The sequence below is a fragment of the Suncus etruscus genome, chromosome 13, assembly GCF_024139225.1.
Source record: "Suncus etruscus isolate mSunEtr1 chromosome 13, mSunEtr1.pri.cur, whole genome shotgun sequence".
Lineage (NCBI taxonomy): Eukaryota > Metazoa > Chordata > Mammalia > Eulipotyphla > Soricidae > Suncus > Suncus etruscus.
Genome location: NC_064860.1, coordinates 51,999,981 through 52,023,206, shown reverse-complemented (window position 1 = coordinate 52,023,206; position 23,226 = coordinate 51,999,981). Strand labels below are relative to the sequence as shown.

At 37.9% G+C, this 23,226-nt stretch overlaps 1 protein-coding gene across 1 annotated transcript in view; it reads left to right on the top strand.

Annotated features, from left to right (window-relative positions):
• The window catches only part of JAM2 (junctional adhesion molecule 2), an 81,369-nt gene that overhangs the window by 31,085 nt on the left and 27,058 nt on the right, over positions 1 to 23,226 (top strand). The window contains exon 2 of the mRNA XM_049785583.1: positions 22,556 to 22,618. Within this exon, the coding sequence (XP_049641540.1) occupies positions 22,556 to 22,618 (63 nt within the window). The remainder of the gene's footprint in view (positions 1 to 22,555; positions 22,619 to 23,226) is intronic.

The window sequence follows — 23,226 nt, the reverse complement described above, 5'->3', positions numbered from 1 at the left end:
ATGCTTCCAAAGGGTTCTTCTAACAATAAGTACCTCCTGTGGCTTATAATACATATTTTTAAAAAATTAACTTTATGGTCATGTAAAAACAGCTACATAAGTGGGAAACTATCAAGCAAAGCTTTTGTGTCTGCCAGCTGAGAGGATGTTCAAAGAATTAAATTAGAAGCTATGAACAGTAGGCTGTGACTGCTCACAGGTGTTGTAGCATTCTAGGTTTGATTTGGTTTGATTGCCACAGTGATGAAAGAACAATTACACTTTTGCTGGACTGGCCCCAGAACTGAGATGTGTATTTGTACTAGGCAGTGTGTTGTGCAGACTGAAGAATGTCCCCAAGACTCTCTTTATTCTTCAATTTTCTCATATATGTATGCAATATGCCACTGCTTATTGACATAATTTCAAAGCTTTATATCTGAGCCTGTAGTTACTGCTATTGACCTATTGACATGATTCTTAGGCATTTTCATATAGTTAAATAAATAATTTTTAATTTTTTTCTTTTGTTTTTACAAATTTGGCCTACACCCAGCTGTGCTTAGCTCCTGGATCAGCACTCAGAAATTACTCCTGGCAGACTCAAGGGACCTTTTGGGATGCAGGGGATCGAACCTACATCTGACACCTGAAAGGCAAATGTCCTACTTGCTGTGCTATTGGTTTAGTCCCAAATTTTAAATTTTTTTTAATTTTTTTTAGTATCCATTATAGTCCTATTCTTACTTTGTTGTCCTTTTTGGAATGACTTTTGATCATTTTATTTCTCTTAGATCCAGATTAACATTATAAGTATAGAATGACTCTTAATTGTGTTTTTTAGGATACATGTATATGCACTTTTATAAATTGAAGTGTTGTTTTCCTACAAGCTGTTCTCATTTTATTTGACCTTATTATTAGAAGAACATTGTACCTTCCAAATTTTGTATAAATATGTATATAATTTTACTAAAAGAATTTTACTTAAACAACTAGTATAATATGACATTGTTTATTTTAGAAGCACATGTAAATGTGTTATATTTGAATGTGTTATGTTTAAAGTTTATACAGAGTGTCTGTATGTAAATTTAAACACCAACATATTAAAATGATTGAGTGAAACAACATGATTTCATCAGTGCATTAAATCCTTCAGTTTATAACAACTGAAGTCAGGAAATGTGTTCAGGGTAGTTTTTAATAATATTTTATTTAAACACTGTGATTTCAAACATGATTGTGGTTGGGTTTCAGTCATGTATCACCATTGCAACATTCCTATCACCAATGTCCCAAATCTCCCTCCTCCCCACCCCACCCCCACCTGTACTCTAAACAGGCTTTCTATTTCCCTCATACACTCTCATTGTTAGGACAGTTAGCAATGTAGTTATTTCTCTAACTAAACTCATCACTCTTTGTGGTGAGGTTCATGAAGTGAGCTGTAACTCCCAGCCCTCCTCTCTTTTGTCTCTGAAAATTATTGCAAGAATGTCTTTCATTTTTCTTAAAACCCATAGATGAGTGAGAACATTCTGCATCTTTCTTTCTCTCTGACTTATTGCACTCAGCATAATAGATTCCATGTACATCCATGTATAGGAAATTTTCATGACTTCATCTATTCTAGTGGCTGCATAATACTCCATTGTGTATATGTACCACAGTTTCTTTAGCCATGCATCTGTTAAATGGAATCTTGGTTGTTTCCAGAGTCTTACTATGGTAAAAAGTGCTGCAATGAATATGGGTGTAAGAAAGGGATTTTTGTGTTGTATTTTTGTGTTCCTAGGGTATATTTCTAGTAGTAATATAGCTGGATCATATGGGAGCTCGATTTCCAGTTTTTGGAGGAATCTCCATATCGCTTTCCATAAAGGTTGAACTAGATGGCATTCCCACCAGCAGTAGATAAGAGTTCATTTCTTTCCACATCCCTGCCACCACTGCTTGTTCTCATTCTTTGTGATGTGTGCCAATCTCTGTGGTGTCAGGTGGTACCTCATAGTTGTTTTGATTTGCATCTCCTTAATGATTAGTGATGTGGAGCATTTTTTCATGTGTCATTTGGTCATTTGTATTTCTTCTTTGTCAAAGTGTCTGTCCATTTCTTCTCCCCATTTTTTTGATGGGATTAGATGTTTTTTTTTTCTTTCTTGTAAAGTTCTGTCAGTGCCTTGTATATTTTGGAGATTAGCCCCTTATCTGATGGGTGTTGGGTGAATAGTTTCTCCCACTCAGTGGGTGGCTCTTGTATCCTGGGCACTCAGGATATTTTTTTAGGGAATTAGTTTTTGCTTTTCCAAGGTTTTCTTTTAGATGTAGAGGGAAACATAATGGGAAAAATAGTAAAAAATAATACATATAGGATGCACTGAAATAATGGAGTATGCTTTCATTTCACTAAAATAATTCTTGTTCTGGATCCTACCTGGTGGTACTCAAGGTTTACCCCCGTTTCTATGCTCAGGGATCATTTATTCTTGGTGGTACCAGGGATTAAATAAGATCACAGAAAGCAATTCCCTATCACTGTTATATCACTCTGGCCACTTCATTAAAATAGTTCATAAGTAAATTATTCCTTTTTTATGTACTTAAGATGAGGATGATTTAATGCACACAGTTTCCAAATTAGTTTTATATTTTTTTAATCAGAGGCTATAGGCCCTAAATTTATCTAAGAAATTAGAAATATAACTAAATTATATTACTGTATTTTATTTTTTATTATTGTTTAGCATTTTTTTTTTTGGTTTTTGGGCCACACCCGGTGACGCTCAGGGGTTATTCCTGGCTATGCGCTCAGAAGTCGCTCCTGGCTTGGGGGACCATATGGGAAACCGGGGGATCGAACCACTGTCCATCCAAGGCTAGCGCAGGCAAGGCAGGCACCTTACCTCTAGCGCCACTGCCCGGCCCCATTGTTTAGCATTTTATATATAAAAAACCTTCACCAGTGCAACATTCCCATTACCAATGTCACAAGTATTCCTATTCTCCACCCCCCAAAATTTTTAATTTTAATTTAACCAGTGTTATTTGTGGATCTGGCATGTCAGCTTATTGTGTTAGAGGGGCAGGTTAGAATAGAAGGCTAATATAGAGTCACTACTTAAAAACGTATTCTGTGGGGCTGGAGTAATAGCACAGTGGTAGGGCATTTGTTTGTTTGTTTGTTTGTTTGTTTGTTTGTTTGCCTTGCATGCGGCTGACCCAGGAAGAACTTGGGTTCAATCTCCGGTATCCCAAATGGTCCCCAAGCCAGGAGCAATTTCTGAGCCTATAGCCAAGAGTAACCCCTGAGCATTACCAGGTATGTCCCCAAAACAAAAAAAAAATGTTGTCTGTATTACATATAATAAAGTTTATATAAACATAGCAAAAGCAATTTTTGCTTCTCTTTGAAATCAAATTATGTCCAGGTTTTTTAATAGGCCTATCATTATTGCATGTTAGCTTAATATAACTTCAAATATATGAGAAAGAATTACTAAATCACCATGTTCATAATATTATCCAGTGGAACAGACTGATTTGTGAGGGGATTATTTATCATAAGAAAATAATAGACCTGAAGGGATCGTACAGGAGTGAAGGCACTTCCATAAAGCTGACCAAGTTTGATTCTTAGGATGAAAAGAAGGGATTGAAGGAGGGAGGGAGGGAAGGAAAGAGAGAGGGAAGGGGGGGAGGAAGGAAGGAAGGAAGGAAGGAAGGAAGGAAGGAAGGAAGGAAGGAAGGAAGGAAGGAAGGAAGGAAGGAAGGAAGGAAGGAAGGAAGGGAAAGACAAAAAAGATAAAGATAGGGCCGGGAAGGTGGTGCTATAGGTAAGGTGTCTGCCTTGCAAGCGCTAGCGTAGGACGGACCGCAGTTCGATCCCCCAGTGTCCCATATGGTCCCCCCAAGCCAGGGGCGCATAGCCAGGAGTAACCCCTGAGCGTCAAACGGGTGTGGCCCAAAAACAAAAAAAAGATAAAGATAAAGATAAAGAAAGAGAAAGGAAGGAAGGAAGGAAGGAAGGGAGGGAGGGAGGGAGGGAGGGAGGGAGGGAGGGAGGGAAGGAAGGAAGGAAGGAAGGAAGGAAGGAAGGAAGGAAGGAAGGAAGGAAGGAAGGAAGGAAGGAAGGAAGGAAGGAAGGAGAGGGAAGAAGAGAGGGAAGAAGAGGGGGGGAAAGACGGAAGGAAGAGAAAGAAAGAAAAAGAAAGAAAGAAGAAAGAAAAAGAAAGAAAGAAGAAAGGAAGAGGGCCCGGAGAGATAGCACAATGGCGTTTGCTTTGCAAGCAGCCGATCCAGGACCAAAGGTGGTTGGTTTGAATCCTGGTGTCCCATATGGTCCCTCGTGCCTGCCAGGAGCTATTTCTGAGCAGACAGCCAGGAGTAACCCCTAAGCAGCGCTGGGCGTGACAAGAAAGAAAGAAAGAAAGAAAGAAAGAAAGAAAGAAAGAAAGAAAGAAGGAAGGAAGGAAGGAAGGAAGGAAGGAAGGAAGGAAGGAAGGAAGGAAGGAAGGAAGGAAGGAAGGAAGGAAGGAAGGAAGGAAGGAAGGAAGGAAGGAAGGAAGGAAGGAAGGAAGGAAGGAAGGAAGGAAGGAAGGAAGAAGGAAGGAAGGAAAAGAGACAGGCTTATAAAGCATTAATATCACCCCCCCTCTCCCTTTCTGCTTTACCTTTCCAGTGTTAGGGATAGTGAATTCTTCATAGTATTTCCCCACTTGTCAGGAAGCCTGGGAGGAAGGGATTTTTTTTCCAGATTCCAGAGGGAAAGGAAAATGGGTGTGTGGAGAGTAAAAATATGTCACTATGAGTTGAAACTCCATGATAGGAAACTTGAACACAGGAATTGTCCAGAAGGAAGGAGCAGTAGTGTATCTTTACCAGAGAAGGTGGAAAGACACAAAAAGTTCTGAAAGATCATTTGAAAGAATTGGAAATTTATCTTGAAGGCACAGGAAGTATCTGAAGAAGTTGAAATAAGAGAAGATTTCAAGAAAGGAAGTCATTAAAGAATGGGATGGATGAATTATAAACGTGTTCCCATCCCACTTCCTCCTAATATAATTCCCTTCTGAATGAAAGGAAGAGAAATGTAGCCAATTGAAAGCCAATTTCTTCCTTCCAGTCATGCTTCTTCCTATCTCTCCAGTATGTTCCTAGTTATTCATTCCGTTTTTCCTATATCTTAAGTTCATCACTAATACTCTTACCAGAAGTTCTGGAAATGCTCAAGTCTCCACAATTTTCACTGGGAGAGATCACCATGATCTTCTTTTTTTTTTTTTAATTATCTTTATTTAAACACCGTGATTACAAATATAATTGTAGTTGTATGATTACAGTCATGTAAAGAACACCCCCCTTCACCAGTGCAGGATTCCCACCACCAATTTCCCAGATCTCCCTCCTCCCCACCCCACCCACACCTGTACTGGAGACAGGCTTTCTTTTTCCCTCATTCATTCACATTGTTATGATAGTTTTCAGTGTAGTTATTTCTCTAACTGCACTTATCATTCTATGTGGTGAGCTTCATGTCATTAGCTGCACCTACATGGGAGGATGGGGGGAAGTAAGGAGTGGGACTGAGGCAGTAAAATATTAGAAATGAGCTTTGTAGGGCAGTATCAAGGTCCCAATACAAGATGGATATTATATGCACACAATACTATCAATATGAAAACAAAGAGAAAAAATTTCCACTGACTGTCCCAACATAAACCAGTGCTAGAACAGCCTACCCTCCTCCCAGAGCGCATTCCCATTAGTGTAGGGAGAGATAGGGGAAAGCCTGTTGACCCCTATAGAGTCCACCTAGACCGGTGGCCCAGGGAAAGACTGAAGTCCAGGGGAGAAAAACCCTATACCTGGCACTAGCTGGTCTCCAGAATCAAGAAGGAAATCGGAAGCCAAATGTCTGTCCGCCCTCCTCCCCATGCACCTCCCCCCTGGAGTACGGAGGGAGGGGGGAACCTGAGGACCACTAAGAGTCCACCTGAACCCACTTCTGGCCATCTGAGCTGGCACCCAGGGAAGGCCTGGAGTTAGGGGAAAAAGACAAGGACGGCTGAGGGCCTGCCAAGCCTCCCAGCACTCCTCAGGCTAGGAATAAGGGCCCCGGTAAGCTCAGTTTTTCTGATCTGTTAGTTCAGTGTGAAAATTTCTAATTTCAGTTGAGAAATCTTCTTGATGCTTAATTTTGCTACAGTCAAGTTTATCGATGCATTTTTTTTGAGCTCCCTGAAAATTTTCCATAATTCTACTCTAAACTTCTTATTTGAGAGGATACCTATTTGTTTCCTACTTTTTAGATTATTAGAGGAGCCATCTTGATTTCTGTAAATATGGGGTGTACTGCAAAATTACTCCATTGGCAAGACTATAGATTGCTTCTTAAAATGTGCAGAAATGGAATTCAGGGGTTACAAGATAAGTGCGGCCTCGAAGCGAATTGGAGTGGCTGTGTTTCGGGTGTGGGTCCTGAAGAGATTATAGTCCTTGGAGTGTAGGCAGGCTCAGCAGAGAAAAGGCCCACCAGGCCCACCATAATCTTCTTATTAAGTATCTGAACTGTCCATCTCTATATCTTATATTATCTCCATTTTTCCCCTTGGACCTTATGACAAAAGGTTACACCTTCTATTGCCATTGAAATCACTATCAGTTTATCACCAATAATTTTCTAGTCTCCAAATGCATGATTTATTTTGACTCAAAATCTCTCTGAGTGCTCTGGACCATGAAGCATTGTGGAATACTTAACCATCATGGAAGCCTGCCTATCCTCTCCTTCCATGACACCTTCTGCTCATTGCTCTAATTTCTCTCTTCTCAGTCTTATACTTGGACTTTCTTTTTCTTCACTGCAGTGTTCCAGTTACTAAATTATATTTTCCTCCTGGAGTTCTTTGTTAGTATGTTAACGTGTACAGAATTCCTAACACGGAGAACTTTGCTTGACTCTTGTGTTTGTTTTTGTTTGGGGGCCACATCCGGTGATACTTAGGGGCTACTCCTTAGTAGCTTTCCACTCAGGAATTCCTCCTGTCTGTGATCTGGGGACCATTTAGAATCCTGAGGATTGAACCCATGTTGGCTGCATGGAAGGCAAGAGCCCAGCCACTGCACTCTCTCTCCAGCCCCCTTGCTTAACTTGTTTTTAGTGAGAATTTCTCAACCTTTATGACCATGGAAAATTTATTCTTCTATAAAATACCAAATGAATAGCTAGTTTAAGGGAGAGGAGATAGGAATATCAAGAGAGGAAACTGGAGAAAACAGTGACACAAAAGCTACCAAGTGTGATGAATCATTGACTATCATTTTATTTTTTTTATTAAAGTGGATTGGAATGATATGTCCCATGAATGGTTCAGGATGTTACTTAAGCTCCAGAACTGTCCTGAGGTGATGAGGCTTACAGAGTACTTGGAGATTGGAGTGGATTTTAATGGAGATGCGGTCAAGCTACCACTCTCACACTACTGTTCTCCTCCAGGTGAAGATTTATAGTAAAAGGATAAAGGTTAAACTAATTTATTCCTGTGTCTTTTAAGATATAAATATGACCCTAAAATATGTGTGTTATGGTTTAAAGAGGTGAGATTAAGTACATAAAAGTATTTTAGATTATCGTTTTTTTGTAACATAAATGACTATGGAACGTTTATTTAAATAACCTTTAATTCTATTGCAGGAGGTGCCTTGGTGCTAGAGCTATTGTCTTGCATTTGTGAGGTCCTGAATTCTAGTCTTGTGACTTCAGAGAGAGAAACAGACAGAGTGACATAATTTTCAAGCTATATAGATAGCTCAGTGAACTGAGTACATGCTTTTCATGCAGGGATTCCAGATTCCACCTCCAGTGTATGGTCTTTCAAGCATTATCAGAAGGAATTGCAAAGCACAAAGCTAGAAGTAAGTCACTCCTGGAACACTGATGGCTGGATGTGGCCCTCAAACCAAAATTAATAAATTATTAAAAGAAGTAACAGCGTATTGCTAGAACTTTGAATCTAACTACAAAGCACACTTGAATTAGACACTCCCAAAGTAATTTATTACTTTTTTGTTGCTTGTGTTTAAATTTTCCAGAGAAAGATAACCAACAGTTTATGTATATATACATATTATATATAAAAATGAATATAACCTTTTAAAATATTCTCTGACTATTTGTATGTATGTGTGTTTGTGTGCAAGTCAAGTGCTTTACCCACTGAACTATATTTGATATACAGTATATATATTTTTTTTCAAAAGATTTGCTTAATAATTTGGCTTTTAGTAAAAGCATCTGGGGCCAGAGAAATAGCATGGAGATAAGGCGTTTGCCTTTCATGCAGAAGGACGGTGGTTCAAATCCCGGCATCCCATATGGTCCCCTGTGCCTGCCAGGAGCAATTTCTGAGCATAGAGCCAGGAGTAGTCCCTGAGCACTGCCAGGTATGACCCAAAAACCAAAAAGAAAAAAAAAAGAAAGTAAAAGCATCTGACAAGTCTAAGATCTGCAAAATGGGACAAATTGTACACCAGGAAGGCCAGTGGTACCATCCAAATACAAGTCCATCTGCTGACACAGTTTCTTCTCACTTGGAAAAGATCAATATATTGTTCAATGTAGGTTTTCTCTTGATTGGGTAAAGCCCATCCATGTTATAGAGAACAGTCTGCTTTTCTCAGAGTCTACCAATTGAACTGCTAATCTCATCCAAAAACATTTCTCCTTATAGGTACAAAATATAAATAATATTCAACCATTTATCTTGGCAGAGTGGTCCAAAGATAACAAAACTAACCACCACAAGACTAACTTATATTATTTTTATTTAGGAGGTTTAGACCATACTTAGTGCTCAGGTACTGCTCCTAGTTCTGTATTCTCAGTGTCACACTTAGAGTGCTTGAGGGGGACTATAAGATACTGTGGATCAAACCTGAACCTTCTATTTGAAAAGTACAAGTTTGGCCCTTTGAGCTGTCTGAGCAGCCCTATATAGCAAGCCTTTAAAAAGCAGACCTGTTTATTTTAAAACAAAAATGTCAATTGCCTTACTAAATATAATTTTAGTTAAACATATGCCTATTTGTAAAAGACAAAGATCTATTTCAAAACAGTGGTTTTTGTCATTTTAGTCATCCTTTTAGTACATAATTATATATTTAGAAATAAACTCTCATCATTTTAGTATCAGGTTTATTCACATTTGCTTGTCACAGCATAATAGGAGCATTGATCTTGCATAGTAATATTATGATTAACTGAAAAATTTTACTTTTAACTTTTACTGCTTCAGAATATTTTATTGATTTCATTGGCAGCTCCTACAAAACTGTCTTTAACAAAAGAAAAGGAGGAAAGTCATATTACCTACTGGTAGAGTACCTGGTAACCAGAGTAATTTATTCCAAGCCATCTTGACTAACAGTTGTTAAATATATCAGCTAAACAATGCCCAGTCATTGTTTTCATCTTGCGCACTTTGGAGTCAATGGCTCTTGTTCCTTAGACTTCCGGAAGACTAATCAACGGAAACATGAAGCAACAATAAGCTAGGAGAGTTTCCTTTAGATCTTTTTTAATTATAGTTTAGATAACATAGTAACAATGATGTCAACATTTTAAGTTGTGATGTGCAAAATTGTTGTGTCAACACCAAATAACTATTACTCTTCTAGCTTTGCTTGTTTCATAATTTAATAGTTGAAACCACATGTTTTTAGTAGTGTTATCATTAACAGTTCTAGTATATACAGTTACCTTGCCTCACCCCCACCAAAGTGCTAAAGATTCTTCTCTCTTAGGTCATTTCCAGACCACCTCATCATTTCTCCTTCCCACAACATGAGATTTCAGATATAAAATACAGGGCCAAGAATTTGTTATCATTTGACATCATCTAGTTATTTATTTTGTTATCCTATAGACCACAAATGAGTGAGATTATCAGTATTTGACCTTCTCTCTCTGACTTACATCACTCAGTACCCTACTGTTATATTCAACTTGTAACAACCGACATGATCATTTTTCCTTAGAGTTGCATTGTATTCTATTGGGTATATATAACACAACGTTTTATCCAGTCATCTATGATTGGACACTTGGATGTATCTATATCCTAATTATTGCTGCAATCAACATAGGTGTGCATACATCTTTTTGAATTAATGTTCTTGAATTTTAGGACTAGATTAATGGGGAGTGACATTACTGGGTCATAGAAGATCTTTTTTTTTTTTTTTTTTAGAAATCTTCATTTATATACCACAGTAGCGGATACAGATGACATTCCCACTAACAGTAAATGACAGTTCCTTTTTTACCATATTCCTGCCAATACTCATTAGTCTTTTTGATATATTCTATCCTCATTTATGTGAGATGATACCTTATTGTCATCTTGACTTGAATTCTCCTAGTAAACAGTAGCAGTGAACACTTTTACATATACTATGACCACCTCTCACTCTGCATCTCCTCTCCCCATTTTTAATGGGATTATTAGTTTCTTTGTTGCTATACTTTATGAGTGCTTGACATATTTTGGATACTAATTCTTTATCTGGTATATAAAAATATACTCCCCCAATAAGATGTCTTTTAATTTTAGCCTGAGTTTTTTTTTTTATTTTTGTTTGGTTTTAGAGCCATACCTGGCAGTGCTAAAGGCTTATTCCTGGTTGTTTAGGGATTAGGGAGCATCCTTCATGATGCTCACAGGATCAGTTTGGGGAACTGAGGTTGGCTGCATGTAAGGCAAAACCTTTACACTCTATAATATCATTATCCACAAGTCCAAGTTTCTTTGGCTGCATAAACTTTTTCATCTGATGTAATATTGTGTTTGATATCTTTTCCAATATGATCAAATCATTAAAAACACTTTTCGGATCCAGATCCTAGATAATTCTGCCAATATTTTCTTCAGTCCATTTTATGGATTCTGGTCCAAGCTTAACATTTTTAATCTACTTCAACTTAACTGTTTTGTTTAGTATGAGATACAAATTCAATTTCTTTTTTTCACATGATTATCCAGTTCTCCAGCATCATTAGTTGAAGAAACTTTCTTTGCTCCACTTCATGCATCCACTTAGCCTTGGATTAACTGTCATTAACTTGCAAAACATTAACTGTCCTGACACATAAGGGTTTGTCACTGGGCTTTCCATTCTATATTTTTGTTTTTAGTGTTCTTCTGGAATACTTTATGGTAACATAATTTAATTAATAACAGTTAGAAAATATAAAGGCTAAAGTTTTTATAAGTAGGAGAGATAGTACAGTGGTTAAGGCATGTCTCTTATATCCCACCAACCCTGTTTCAAATTCTTGGTACCACCTATGGTCTCCTGAGCATCACAAAGGGTCACTCCTAAGCATAGAGCCAGGAATAGTACCACCAAGTATGGTCAAAAACAAAAAAAAAAAAAACAAAGGAAAAATTGTTAAAAGAAAGAATAACAGAGGAAAAATATTGAACACTACAAGGAGTGGTTCCTGAGGACAAGTGCCAAGTGTAGTTCCTGACCAACTCTGAGTATGGCTCAATAACAAACCCCAAAAAATGACTTTATGAATCATCATACAGCAGGAAAATTTGAAATGAAATTTACACAACTCCTATTTTGAGAATGGATGTTTGAGTAGGATGGTGTGTGTTAAGTTGTTGGTTATAAATGTCATAAATTTATAAATTGGGGCCGGGCGGTGGCGCTAAAGGTAAGGTGCCTGCCTTACCTGCGCTAGCCTCGGATGGACCGCGGTTCGATCCCTCGGCGTCCCATATGGTCCCCCAAGCCAGGAGCAACTTCTGAGCGCATAGCCAGGAGTAACCCCTGAGCATTACCGGGTGTGGCCCAAAAACCAAAAAAATAAAATAAAATAAATAAATAAATAAATAAATTTATAAATTATAAATGTTTTTATATTTTACATGTTAATAAATTCTATAAAATCTAGAGGGGCCAGAGACATAACATGGAATTAGGGCTTTTTTCTTGAATGCAGAAGGACAGTGGTTCAATTTCCGGCATCCTATATGGCAGGGGTCTCAAACTCGCAGCCCGCGGGCCGTTTGCGGCCCTCTGTACAACATTTTGTGGCCCACGGCCGGCCTTCAAATATTGTATTATTCCGAATAATCGAAATAAAAATTGCATTTGTAAGAAAAAATCGCATTAAACATTCGCATACCCCGAGCAGTTCCATTCTGGGTATGCAAATGTTTAATGCGATTTTTTTTCTTACTAATGCGATTTTTTATTACGAATATTTGGTAAGCGGATAATCTTGAATACTCTGTGCCTAGCGCAGAGGCCATTTCCACTGTTCTTGCCCGCTGTCCCCCCCCCCTTTTTTGTGTGTGAAATCCCTTATGCGCCCTGCCTCACCCCAACTTTGCCTCCTGCGGCTCCCAGGTAAATTGAGTTTGACACCCCTGCTATATGGTCTCCCGAGCCTGCCAGGAGGGATTTCTGAGCGTAGAGCTAGAAGTAACCCCTGCGTGCTGCCAGGTGTGACCCCAAAACCAAAAAATAAATAAAATAAAATCTAGAGACTATTTTCTTTGCTGTCTATGGACAAATCTAAAAATATGAATAAACTAATAATGATAAATACATAACTGAGTTCACAGATTGAGTATCAAAGTTCTCAAAGAAAATCACACACACACCCAAAATTTTTGTGAACACTTGACAAAATATATGTATGTCTTACTAGCTGTATCCAATTTATTCTTAGGGCCTTAGCAGGTAACCATATTAATAAGCACCCCAAAGCTTAATCTTCATTAAACACATGGCCAGCTCTCTTTTTAAATGTGCATTCATTTTATAAATCTTTTAATTCAGAAAAATATCAAAAACATTAATGGGGCTTTATATCTACTTAAAAAATACAATGATAACTTTATTTGCTCATTATGTGCTACTTAACATATTGGTAATGTTAAAGGATCTTTTTGATACTTTATAATTCCTATAAAACAATTTGTGTTCTTAATTGAATATTGGGCTTTCAAAAAGAAAAAAAACATTGGATGCACCAAATTTCTGCAGTTCTCAACATATTTTTAGTCAGAAAATAAAACTCAAGGGGCTGAAGAGATAGTACACAGGTAAGTACACAGGTAGGGCGCTTGCCTTGCACTCTGCTGACCCGGGTTTGATCCTCCCCCTCTACCTTGGGCATCACATGAGTTCACCTGAGCACAAACAGAAGTAATTCTGAGTGTGGAGCCAAGAGAAACTCCTGAGCACTGCCAGGTATCACCCCAAACAAGTAAAAGTAACTTTTCAAAGGTATGAAATTTAAAGCAAACATCCCTCTAAAGTGAGGGATGAAGAAATCTTAGTGGTCTCTTTTGACATATATTGCTTAAGTTGATTTATAAATACCAAATAAAAGCAGACTATATCAGCCACTGAGGAATGTGTGTACCAGTTGTTAGGACATTTTGTGCAGGAGTTCCTAGATTTGCATATCTTGATAATGGGAACCAGAATTCTGACCCAGGTTTAAAAACTCAATTTTAGTTATTTTCCTAGAGCAATGATTAAAAGTACCTGGTTTCAAAACTTATTTCCTCAACAATTACATTCATTTCTACTGAAAAATACAGCCAATACTCAGAGTTGCTCTGGACTTTTTTTTTTTTTTTTTTTTGGTTTTTGGCCCACACCCAGTGACGCTCAGGGGTTACTCCTGGCTATGCGCTCAGAAGTCGCTCCTGGCTTGGGGGACCGTATGGGACGCCGGGGGATCGAACCGCGGTCTGTCCTAGGCTAGCGCAGGCAAGGCAGGCACCTTACCTCTAGCGCAGGGGTCTCAAACTCGGGGCCCGCGGGCCGTTTGCGGCCGGCCGTCAAATATCGCAGTATTTGCGATTATTCGCTTACCGAATAATCGCAATAAAAATCGCATTAGTAAGAAAAAAAATCGCATTAAACATTCGCATACCCCAAGCAGTTCCGTTCGGGGTATGCAAATGTTTAATGCAATTTTTTTGCGATTTTCTTTCTTACTAATGCGATTTTTTATTGCGAATATTCGGTAAGCGAAATCCCATATGCGGCCCTGCCTCACCCCGACTTTGCCTCCTGCGGCTCCCAGGTAAATTGAGTTTGAGACCCCTGCTCTAGCGCCACCGCGCTGGCCCCTTGTTCTGGACTTTTAACCTTGAAAAGCTATAATGAGGTTTAGGACCTAGTAACTATGATTTCAGATAATGAGCAACTTTAAATAGTAAATGAACTAAATCTAAAATATTATCACCAGGTGCACTATATCTACTATTAGATAAAAATTTATATTACAAATCAATAACAATAAACACTCAGGTTTGCCATACTTTATCTAATTTTAGTTTTTTTTTTACCAGTATACTATGTGTGTTTTTTATATTTGATTTTTTAGCAATGGTTTCTTACTTTATTTTATTTTTGGTTTTGGGGCCACACCTGGTGGCACTTAGAGATTACTCCTGACTCTGCTCAGAAACAGCTCTGGCAGGCTCAGGGGCCCATCTAGGATGCTGGGGATTGAACCTGGGTCAGTCCTGGGTCAGCTGCATGCAAAGCACATGCCCTACCGTTGTGTTATTGCTTGATTTCTTATTTTAACTTTTTTTGGGGGGCCGTTATTTTCTGACATCTTAAGAAGAAACAAAATATTGAATGATGATCCTTCAACTGAATATTTAATGCTTCAGCATCAATTTGGAAGGTATATTTTACTCTTGTGAGAGATTATTCGCATTGACTTGGCTTGTTAACAACTTAAAACCTATATATTTGCCACTGGCAAATAGTATTTAGCTAAAATTGTATTTGAGTAAAGAAGAAATTTAGAATTTTAAAATGAATATGTGTGAGTTGGGAGTTCTTGGTAAGAATTTCTGCCATTGGTTATTTCCAGTGTCATCAGCCATTAATTAAATAGCTAAAGATAAGCTAAAGGACGTTTCTTTGAAAAATATGAAAATTATTATTATTTGGGGGGGGACTTTGGAGTGGCACACTCAACGTGCTTAGGGAATCATTCCAGTTATTTCTGGAATGCTGGGGATGGAACCCAATGTCAACCACGTTCAAAGCAAACACCCTATCCACTGTATTATATCTCTGGCCCTGAGAATTAGTATTATTGTAAGAAGTTAAGTTATTTAATTCATCTCTTTCTACTATCACTTGGAAATTTAATCATCCAATTATTTGAGTAACAAAAGTCCCAGGAATTTTCCCTGTTTACATATAACATGTAAAATGGCTTTCAGTATAACTAAGTATAGACAGAGTTATGAAGTTATTGTATTAAAAAACTAGAAAAGGGGGCCGGGTAGGTGGCGCTGGAGGTAAGGTGTCTGCCTTGCAAGCGCTAGCCAAGGAAGGACCGCGGTTCGATCCCCCGGCGTCCCATATGGTCCCCCCAAGCCAGGGGCGATTTCTGAGCACATAGCCAGGAGTAACCCCTGAGCGTCAAATGGGTGTGGCCCAAAAAAAAAAAAAAACTAGAAAAGGACGAAGGCATATAACTTTTATGCAGTACATAAAATATATATGGTTTGTTCATACTAGTTCATTTACTGTAAGCACTTGCCCATCAAAACTTACATTAAAATGGTAATCTGTGCAAAAAAGTAAATGTTAATTATTTACTCTCTGAATATTATTTTTACAACCCTAAAGATTAAAAATGTATATAAAACCATCTGCTGAGTGTCAGTCAGTCTTATGTTTGGTATTACTTAGAATGCTTTACACTGATTTGAGTAGAGGAGGTGAGAGAGGGGAGTTGGGAGGTAGTAGATATATGGGGTTAGACTAACTGAATAGTGATAACCAGACACCCTTCTTGACTTTCTTGCCTACTTAACAAAGTCGTGACCTTTACCAAGCTGTAACTTTTCTCAATTTCACTATATCTAAGACCTATAATAACACAGTGGAATAACATCTTACTTAGATACAATGGGAAAAAATTATTTGTAATTATAATTACCTTAAATTCTTAAGCCATATTTGGGGCCTGAAAGATAGTACACGAGTGCTATCTTATCTTGCCTTGCATGTTGATGGCTTAGGTTTGTTCCTCAGCAGAGCTAGAAATAACTTTACCTCTGAGCACCTCTGGGAGTGGCCTCAAAATTAAACAAAGCAAAAGTTTTTAGTTTATATTTAACTCAGCAAACATCAACCTCTATAGTATAGTAGCTCTATAGTTAGGCTCATTTTTTCTTACATTTTGGTGTGCCTTTCCTCTCTGAAAATAGGACTTAAGTGTTCAACTAAAAGCAAGGGCCAGAAGGCCCTATTTGAGAGACTTGAAGAATATCTGATTCTCTTTCTCTCCTGTTCTCTTTTTCTTTCTGTTCCTCAACTCACTCCTCTCAACTTCATCTGACTCTCCTTTACTCAGTTGGCTCTCCTTACTCTTCTCTTGCTGTTTTCTAGAACTACTACAATGAATGATAGAAAGACCAATGAATTAATTATCTAACTCCTAAGTCTTTGTTGAGTAACTTCTATTCTTAGTAAATACTAGATGGTCTTATTTTTTATTATAACTCCTGTGAATTTGGAATGTTTCTGTTAGTATAGTTGTATACCAGTAATTATTGAAACTACATGGTTATTCTATTGTTTTGGGGTCACACCCAGCATCGATCAGGGGTTACTCCTGGATCTACACTCAGAAATCGCTCCCAGCAGGCTCAGGGGACCATATGGGATGCTGGGATTCAAACCACCGTCCTTCTTCATGCAAGGCAAATGACCAACCTCCATGCTATCTCTCTGGCCCCTACACATGGTTATTTTTATATTTAATGCATGAAATAATTTATATTAATATTTTTATAATTAGCTTTTCTTTTTCATGCTACTCTAAAACAAGAAAGAGTTCATGAATCTTTCTTACTCATGTTTTCAATGAGAAGTGTTCATTTAAGCAACACTATGAGAGTAAACTTTAATCATTGTGGTAGAATAAATATTTTTAGTCCATAGATCATTTTAGATGAGTGATCAAAAATACAAGATTATTTTTGTAAAGGAGAAACAGAAGAAAATTAATGTAATTTTCTATTTTACTGGAAATTATTTCAAGTTTTGGCAGTTATGGAAATAACCATCTCTTAAATTTATTTGATAGTTTCTGCCAGCAATGTTGGAACACAACCATAACTGTTGAAAAAGCTTTGTAGCTAGCTTTGAAACAATTGTTGATCTCAACTGGAGACCTGCATGACCATTTTTGTTATTTTGCTATTTAACTGACGCTGAAAAAGTTAAGACATGATCAAATAGGCGTAAGAAAGCAGTCAACAAAGTCTATTTTTAACATCTGCTAGTGAAATGTTGCTGCAAAAGCCAACGCTTTGTTTTCATTAAAAGAGTTATTGTGTTCAATTAAAAAATACTTAAAAACTGAGGGGCAAAGTGGGGCAAAGTGGGACTCTTGCCTTGCAGGCAGCTGACCTGTGCTCAATTCCTGGCATCCCATATAGTCAGTCCCCTGAGCCTTCCAGAAATGATCTCTGAGTCAGAGCCAAGAAACAACTCTGAGTACTGCCTGTCTGTGGCCCAAAAAGCAAACAAACAAACAAACAAGCAACTGAATTTAGGACTAGAAAACTAAAATAGGTAGAAGCTATATAATAATAATTGTAAAGTCTAGTAAAGTTCTAAATAAGTTTAAAGTTCTAAATTGAGTTCAGTATAAGGTGCTCTACACATTTTAAGTGTTTTCCCCTTATTTAAAACAATTTGAAGTAAACAGAATTAGAGAAAGCAAGGTAGTTGGTAAAAGGCAAATAAAGTTCTATTAATTATTTTGTTTTCTTTGAGGCACTGTGATTTATGATCCTGTTTATAACAGGGTTGCATGCGCACAATATACCAACACTATACCATCCATGAGAGTGGTAGGTTTCCTCCATCATTGTTAGAGCATCCAATATTCCTATTGGTGTTTGAAAGCTCTCAGTTCTCTACACCAGTCCTCAGGTTCTGATGAATTGCATTATTTGTTATTCCCATTCTCTCATATGGGAGAGAATATTCTGTGTCTCTCTCCTTTAGACTGAAAATTAGAAAACACCCAAGTGTCCAAGAACAGAGGAATGGATAAAAAAAACTGTGGTGTATAATTCATTAACGTTTTAGGTATTTTTGTCATTCATTAACTTTTAAAAGATTTAAATCTCCATTTTCATGATTGACCTACATGGTTTTTTATTTTAAAAAAATTTCTTCATTTGTAGTATCTGAGACATGTTTTTAAAATAGTAACCTTTTAGAATAGATTTGCATATTTTATGGTACAGTTTAAGCATTTTTGATATACCTAACAGTTTATCTATCTATATGTATATATACATGTATAACTATGTACCCAAATGACATATAAATAAATATATGTATATGTAATTAAATGGCTATAATACACATGTATGCATATACTACATGTTATATTTTATATTATGTTATATGTATATACTATTTACATGTGTATATAAATTTATTTTGGTGAGGCCAGAGTAATAGTACAGTGAAATGTCATTTGTCTTGCATGCTGCTGACCCAGGAAGGACCCAGGTTTGATTTCCAGGATCCTATATGATACCCCAAGCCTGCTAGGTGAAACTTCTGAATGCAGAACCAGTAGTAAGCCCTGAGCACGGCTGGGATTTTAGGACCACGCACAGTAGTCCTCAGGGCTAACATCTGTCATGTTCATAGGACTGTGTAATACGCTGAGAATCAAATTGGGGTTGGCCACATGCAAAACATGAACCTAAACTGCTGTACTATTTCTCAGGCCTCAGGTTTTGTTTTTAATATTTCTAAGCTCCAGAGTTTGTCTGTTGAGTGTTTCTAAATTGTTACAGATCTTCATATTTTTTTCCAATACATTTCTCAGGAATAAAAACCTTCCTTTAAGTGGATCTTCACAGCGCATACCTATGTAGTTTATGGATCCTGCTATTTTTTTAATTTTCTTTTTTAAAGCCTTAATCCTTACACTAAGCCACATGCTTCTCTACATAGACAGACTGTTGTCCAATAAAAATTAGCTGTTTGACCCATATTCTTCACATGGATATCAGGCTTGCTTCATCTTTTCACTAAGACAAAAGGCACTTGGCTATAGGCTGTGTAGAGGAGGAAAACAAGATGAAAACATTATTCTTGATGACACACAATTTTCAGTCTAAAGATGGAAACACATTAGTAGGTGCTGAGAGGATGGAATCTTCTCAGGCAGTGTCCATTTTTCTGGCATGAGTGGCCATGTGAATTGTTATTACTTTCACTCTGATGAAAATTGTAGAAAGAAAACAATGATGATTCATTTTACAAAGTTCTCTTTTAGTTTTTGGCTATACCTTTTAGCAGATACTACCAAAATAAGAAATATAGAGTAGGTTTTCTATATCAGATACTTAATTCTACTCAGTCAGTTAGATCCTAAATAGAATAAGTTTTTGTTTTTATTTTTATTTTTGTCTTTATCTCAGGAGAGATCAGAGCTATGGATATGGATTTAGGAACTTCCAATAAATAAATAAACAGCTGAGTCACTAAAATATAAACATCTAGATAGAATGAAGTTGGCTGCTTTAGAAAATGTCAGTGGACAGATGGTGGAATGGATAAAGGGATGGGCAGAACAACAAGGAAGAATTTAAAGAAAAGCAAAATAAAGATAGGAGAAAGTTGCATCATGAAAATCAAATGACATGGATTGAAGTCAGATAAAGCTCAAAAGTGTGCACTGGATAGGACAACAGGTAGGATAGTTTTGCTTTAGGGAAACAGGCATGCAGACCATATGAAGACATAAGAAAGCATCAAATAGGGGCCCGGAGAGATAGCACAGCGGCGTTTGCCTTGCAAGCAGTTGATCCAGGACCAAAGGTGGTTGGTTCGAATCCTGGTGTCCCATATGGTCCCCCGAGCCTGCCAGGAGCTATTTCTGAGCAGACAGCCAGGAGTGACCCCTGAGCACCGCCGGGTGTGACCCAAAAACCAAAAAAAAAAAAAAAAGCATCAAATAGAAAAAGAATTTCTGGTAAATTGTAGAAATGATCTTCAAGAAATTCAATTTTTTATTTTATTTTATTTGAAGGAGATGCCCAGGTAGCAATACTCAGGGCTTCTCCTGGCTCTGTGCTCAGGAAGCATTCATGGCAGGCTTGGGGAGAAGATGACAGGGATCAAACCTGGTCATTCTGAGTGAACAACAGGAAAACTTCTCAAATGTTATCTGTTGCTCATCCTCCCAAAAACAACAACAACAAAAAAAATTCAAAACAGGATATTGTTTTTGGGTCACACCAGGGCGCTCTCTACACTCAGAAATCACTCCTGGCAGGCTTGGGGGACCATGTGGGATGCTGGGGTTGAACCACCGTCCTTCTCCATGCGAGGCAATTGCCCTACCTCCATGCTATCTCTTTGGCCCTGATTTAACTTTCTTTCTTTCTTTATTTTTTTTTGGGGGGGGGTTTTGGGCCACACCCGGCAGTGCTCAGGGGTTACTCCTGGCTGTCTGCTCAGAAATAGCTCCTGGCAGGCACGGGGGACCACATGGGACACCGGGATTCAAACCAACCACTTTAGGTTCTGGATCGGCTTCTTGCAAGGCAAACACCGCTGTGCTATCTCTCCAGGCCCTGATTTAACTTTCTTTTTTTTTTTTTTTTTTTTGGTTTTTGGGCCACACCCTGTGACGCTCAGGGGTTACTCCTGGCTATGCGCTCAGAAGTTGCTCCTGGCTTCTTGGGGGACCATATGGGACGCCGGGGGATCGAACCGCGGTCCGTCCTAGTCTAGCGCAGGCAAGGCAGGCACCTTACCTCCAGCGCCACCGCCCGGCCCCTGATTTAACTTTCTTAATTTTACTTTTGGATGTAGAAAGTGAGGCATGAAAGAAATAATTTAATCTTTTTAACATGAAATGAGTTAATAGTTGGATATGACCTATGTTCACAAATAACATTAGAAGTGGCAGCACAGTGGTAGGGCATTTGCCTTGTATACGACTGACCCACCTCTGACCTAGGTTTGATCCCTGACATCTTATATGGTCTCCTTAGCTAGGAGCGATTTCTGAAAGCAGAGCCAAGAGTAATCCCTGAACACTTCCAGATGTGGCCTAACCCCCTCAAAACAAAAGAACCAAAAATGACATTAGTGAAGTGTGCTGTTTTGAAATGTATAATAATTTTTTCTGTATAAAATAAATAACAAGATTCTTTAAGATGTGTTGTGAGAACAAACGAGTATAAACAAAAGACACAGAAATTCATGTCATGGTTAGAAGAAATATACTTTAATATAAATGAACTGTAAAATAATAAAGCTTGCTCTATCTTTCTGCATGTGAGTTAGTGGTCACTAATCAAAACTTTATGATTCCATCAATAAAATCTACTGAATACCTAAAAAAAAAAAAAAAAAGCAAAATAAAAAAAAAACCAGGATATTTACATGAAACCAATTGAATTATCTCTACAGCCCTAATTTAAGCACTTTTTTCCCATGGAAATTTCTATATAATTTTGTGGAAGTGATAAGTATATCATTAGATAACTATTAAGTTACATTGACCTCCACAACCAGCCTATAAACATTTTTATCCTGTAAGCTCACTCTGTAAAAATAACGTAACTGGGGCCAGTGGCGCTAGGAATGGACTGCAGTTCGATTCCCCGGTGTCCCATATGGTCCCTCAAGTCAGGAGCGACTTCTGAGCGCATAACCAGGAGTAACCCCGGAGCGTTACCGGGTGTGGCCCAAAAACCAAATAATAATAATAATAATAATAATAATAGCCTAACTTTTTTTTTCAGGGGGAACTAAAGATGCTTATTATATTTCCATCATTATGTTAGGTACAAAATTTATGTATATAAACGCTATTCACATATTTTATACTCAAAAAGTATGTAAACAAACACATTTCTTTTGGGAGACCATACCTGGTGGTGCTCAGAGGTAACATCTGGCTCTTCACTCAGAAATCATTCCTGGCAGACTTGGGGGACCATACAAGATGCTGGGAATGTAACCCGGATCTGTCCTGGGTCAGCCCTGTGCAAGACAAACGACCTACTGCTGTGCTATTGTTCTGACTCCACGAACACATTTCTATGTGAGATTGATATAGTCAGGTATTTGTACAGCGGTATATACTCGAGTAAGATTTAAAAGTAATTACTGTTGAGTGAGAGAAGAGATAGCCTGTGTCATAAAATTGTACAATAAATTGAATTAAAGCTATCAGCTCTGTTTTAACCTTTGTGGGTTTTTGTGATGGGGTCTCTATCAGGCTCACAGGCGCTGCTTTGGGAAATGTTTAAAAGCTAAACCACATGACAGAAGGTGAAAGAAAAACACCTGCTTGGCCCTGGCTTTTTTCTTCTTTATTTACCCATTATGTGTTGTGAATCATGTGAAGTTGTCAACAAACTTTAGGACTATTTCCTTTGATATTGCTTCCTGTTCAAGCGTTTTCAAATGGTCTTTTGTACAATTTTAATTATCCTTATGTTTCATCTTTCAGGTTACAAGGCTGATGGACTTTCTTCCAAGAAAGAACAAGTAATTACAACACAAGAGTATCATGGTAGAGTCCTTTACTGATTCTCATGGCCGAATTGCTTGAATGCCTATTAACACATGTGATGTTATGGTTGCTGCTGGCAATCTCTGTCTTACCTCACACTCTCCCTCTACCTGAAGTGCTGCTGCTTCTTTCTATCTTGAGATATTCTCCATACCACAGTGGAAATAGTAGACATTTAATGAAAGATTACTATACCAAACAATATCTCTTTTATATAAATCATCTGCAAACAAAGTAAAACTAATTTGTGAAACTGGAAGAGTTTGGAAATCTTGGAAACTCTTGGAAAGTTTCAGTTAGGCATCTGAAATTGGAGAAAGAAAGAAGAGGCAAATTAAAAAGGGTGGGGAGAGGAATAAATTAATTTGACCAGAGTTTACAATAGTGCCTGGTAGTTAGCCAGTGTGGTGAGTGTGGTAATAAAAGTGTCTGCCTAGGGACAGACTGGAGATGGAAATGGAGGAGGGGTGAAGTAGGGACAGAACAACTAAAGGGTATCTGGAGCAATTGGTAGTGATAAGTGAACTCTGATGAAGGGTTAAGTGTAGCCAGGAGTAACCCATGAGCATCACCATGTGTGATCTGATTAGAAAAAAAATTTTAAAGAC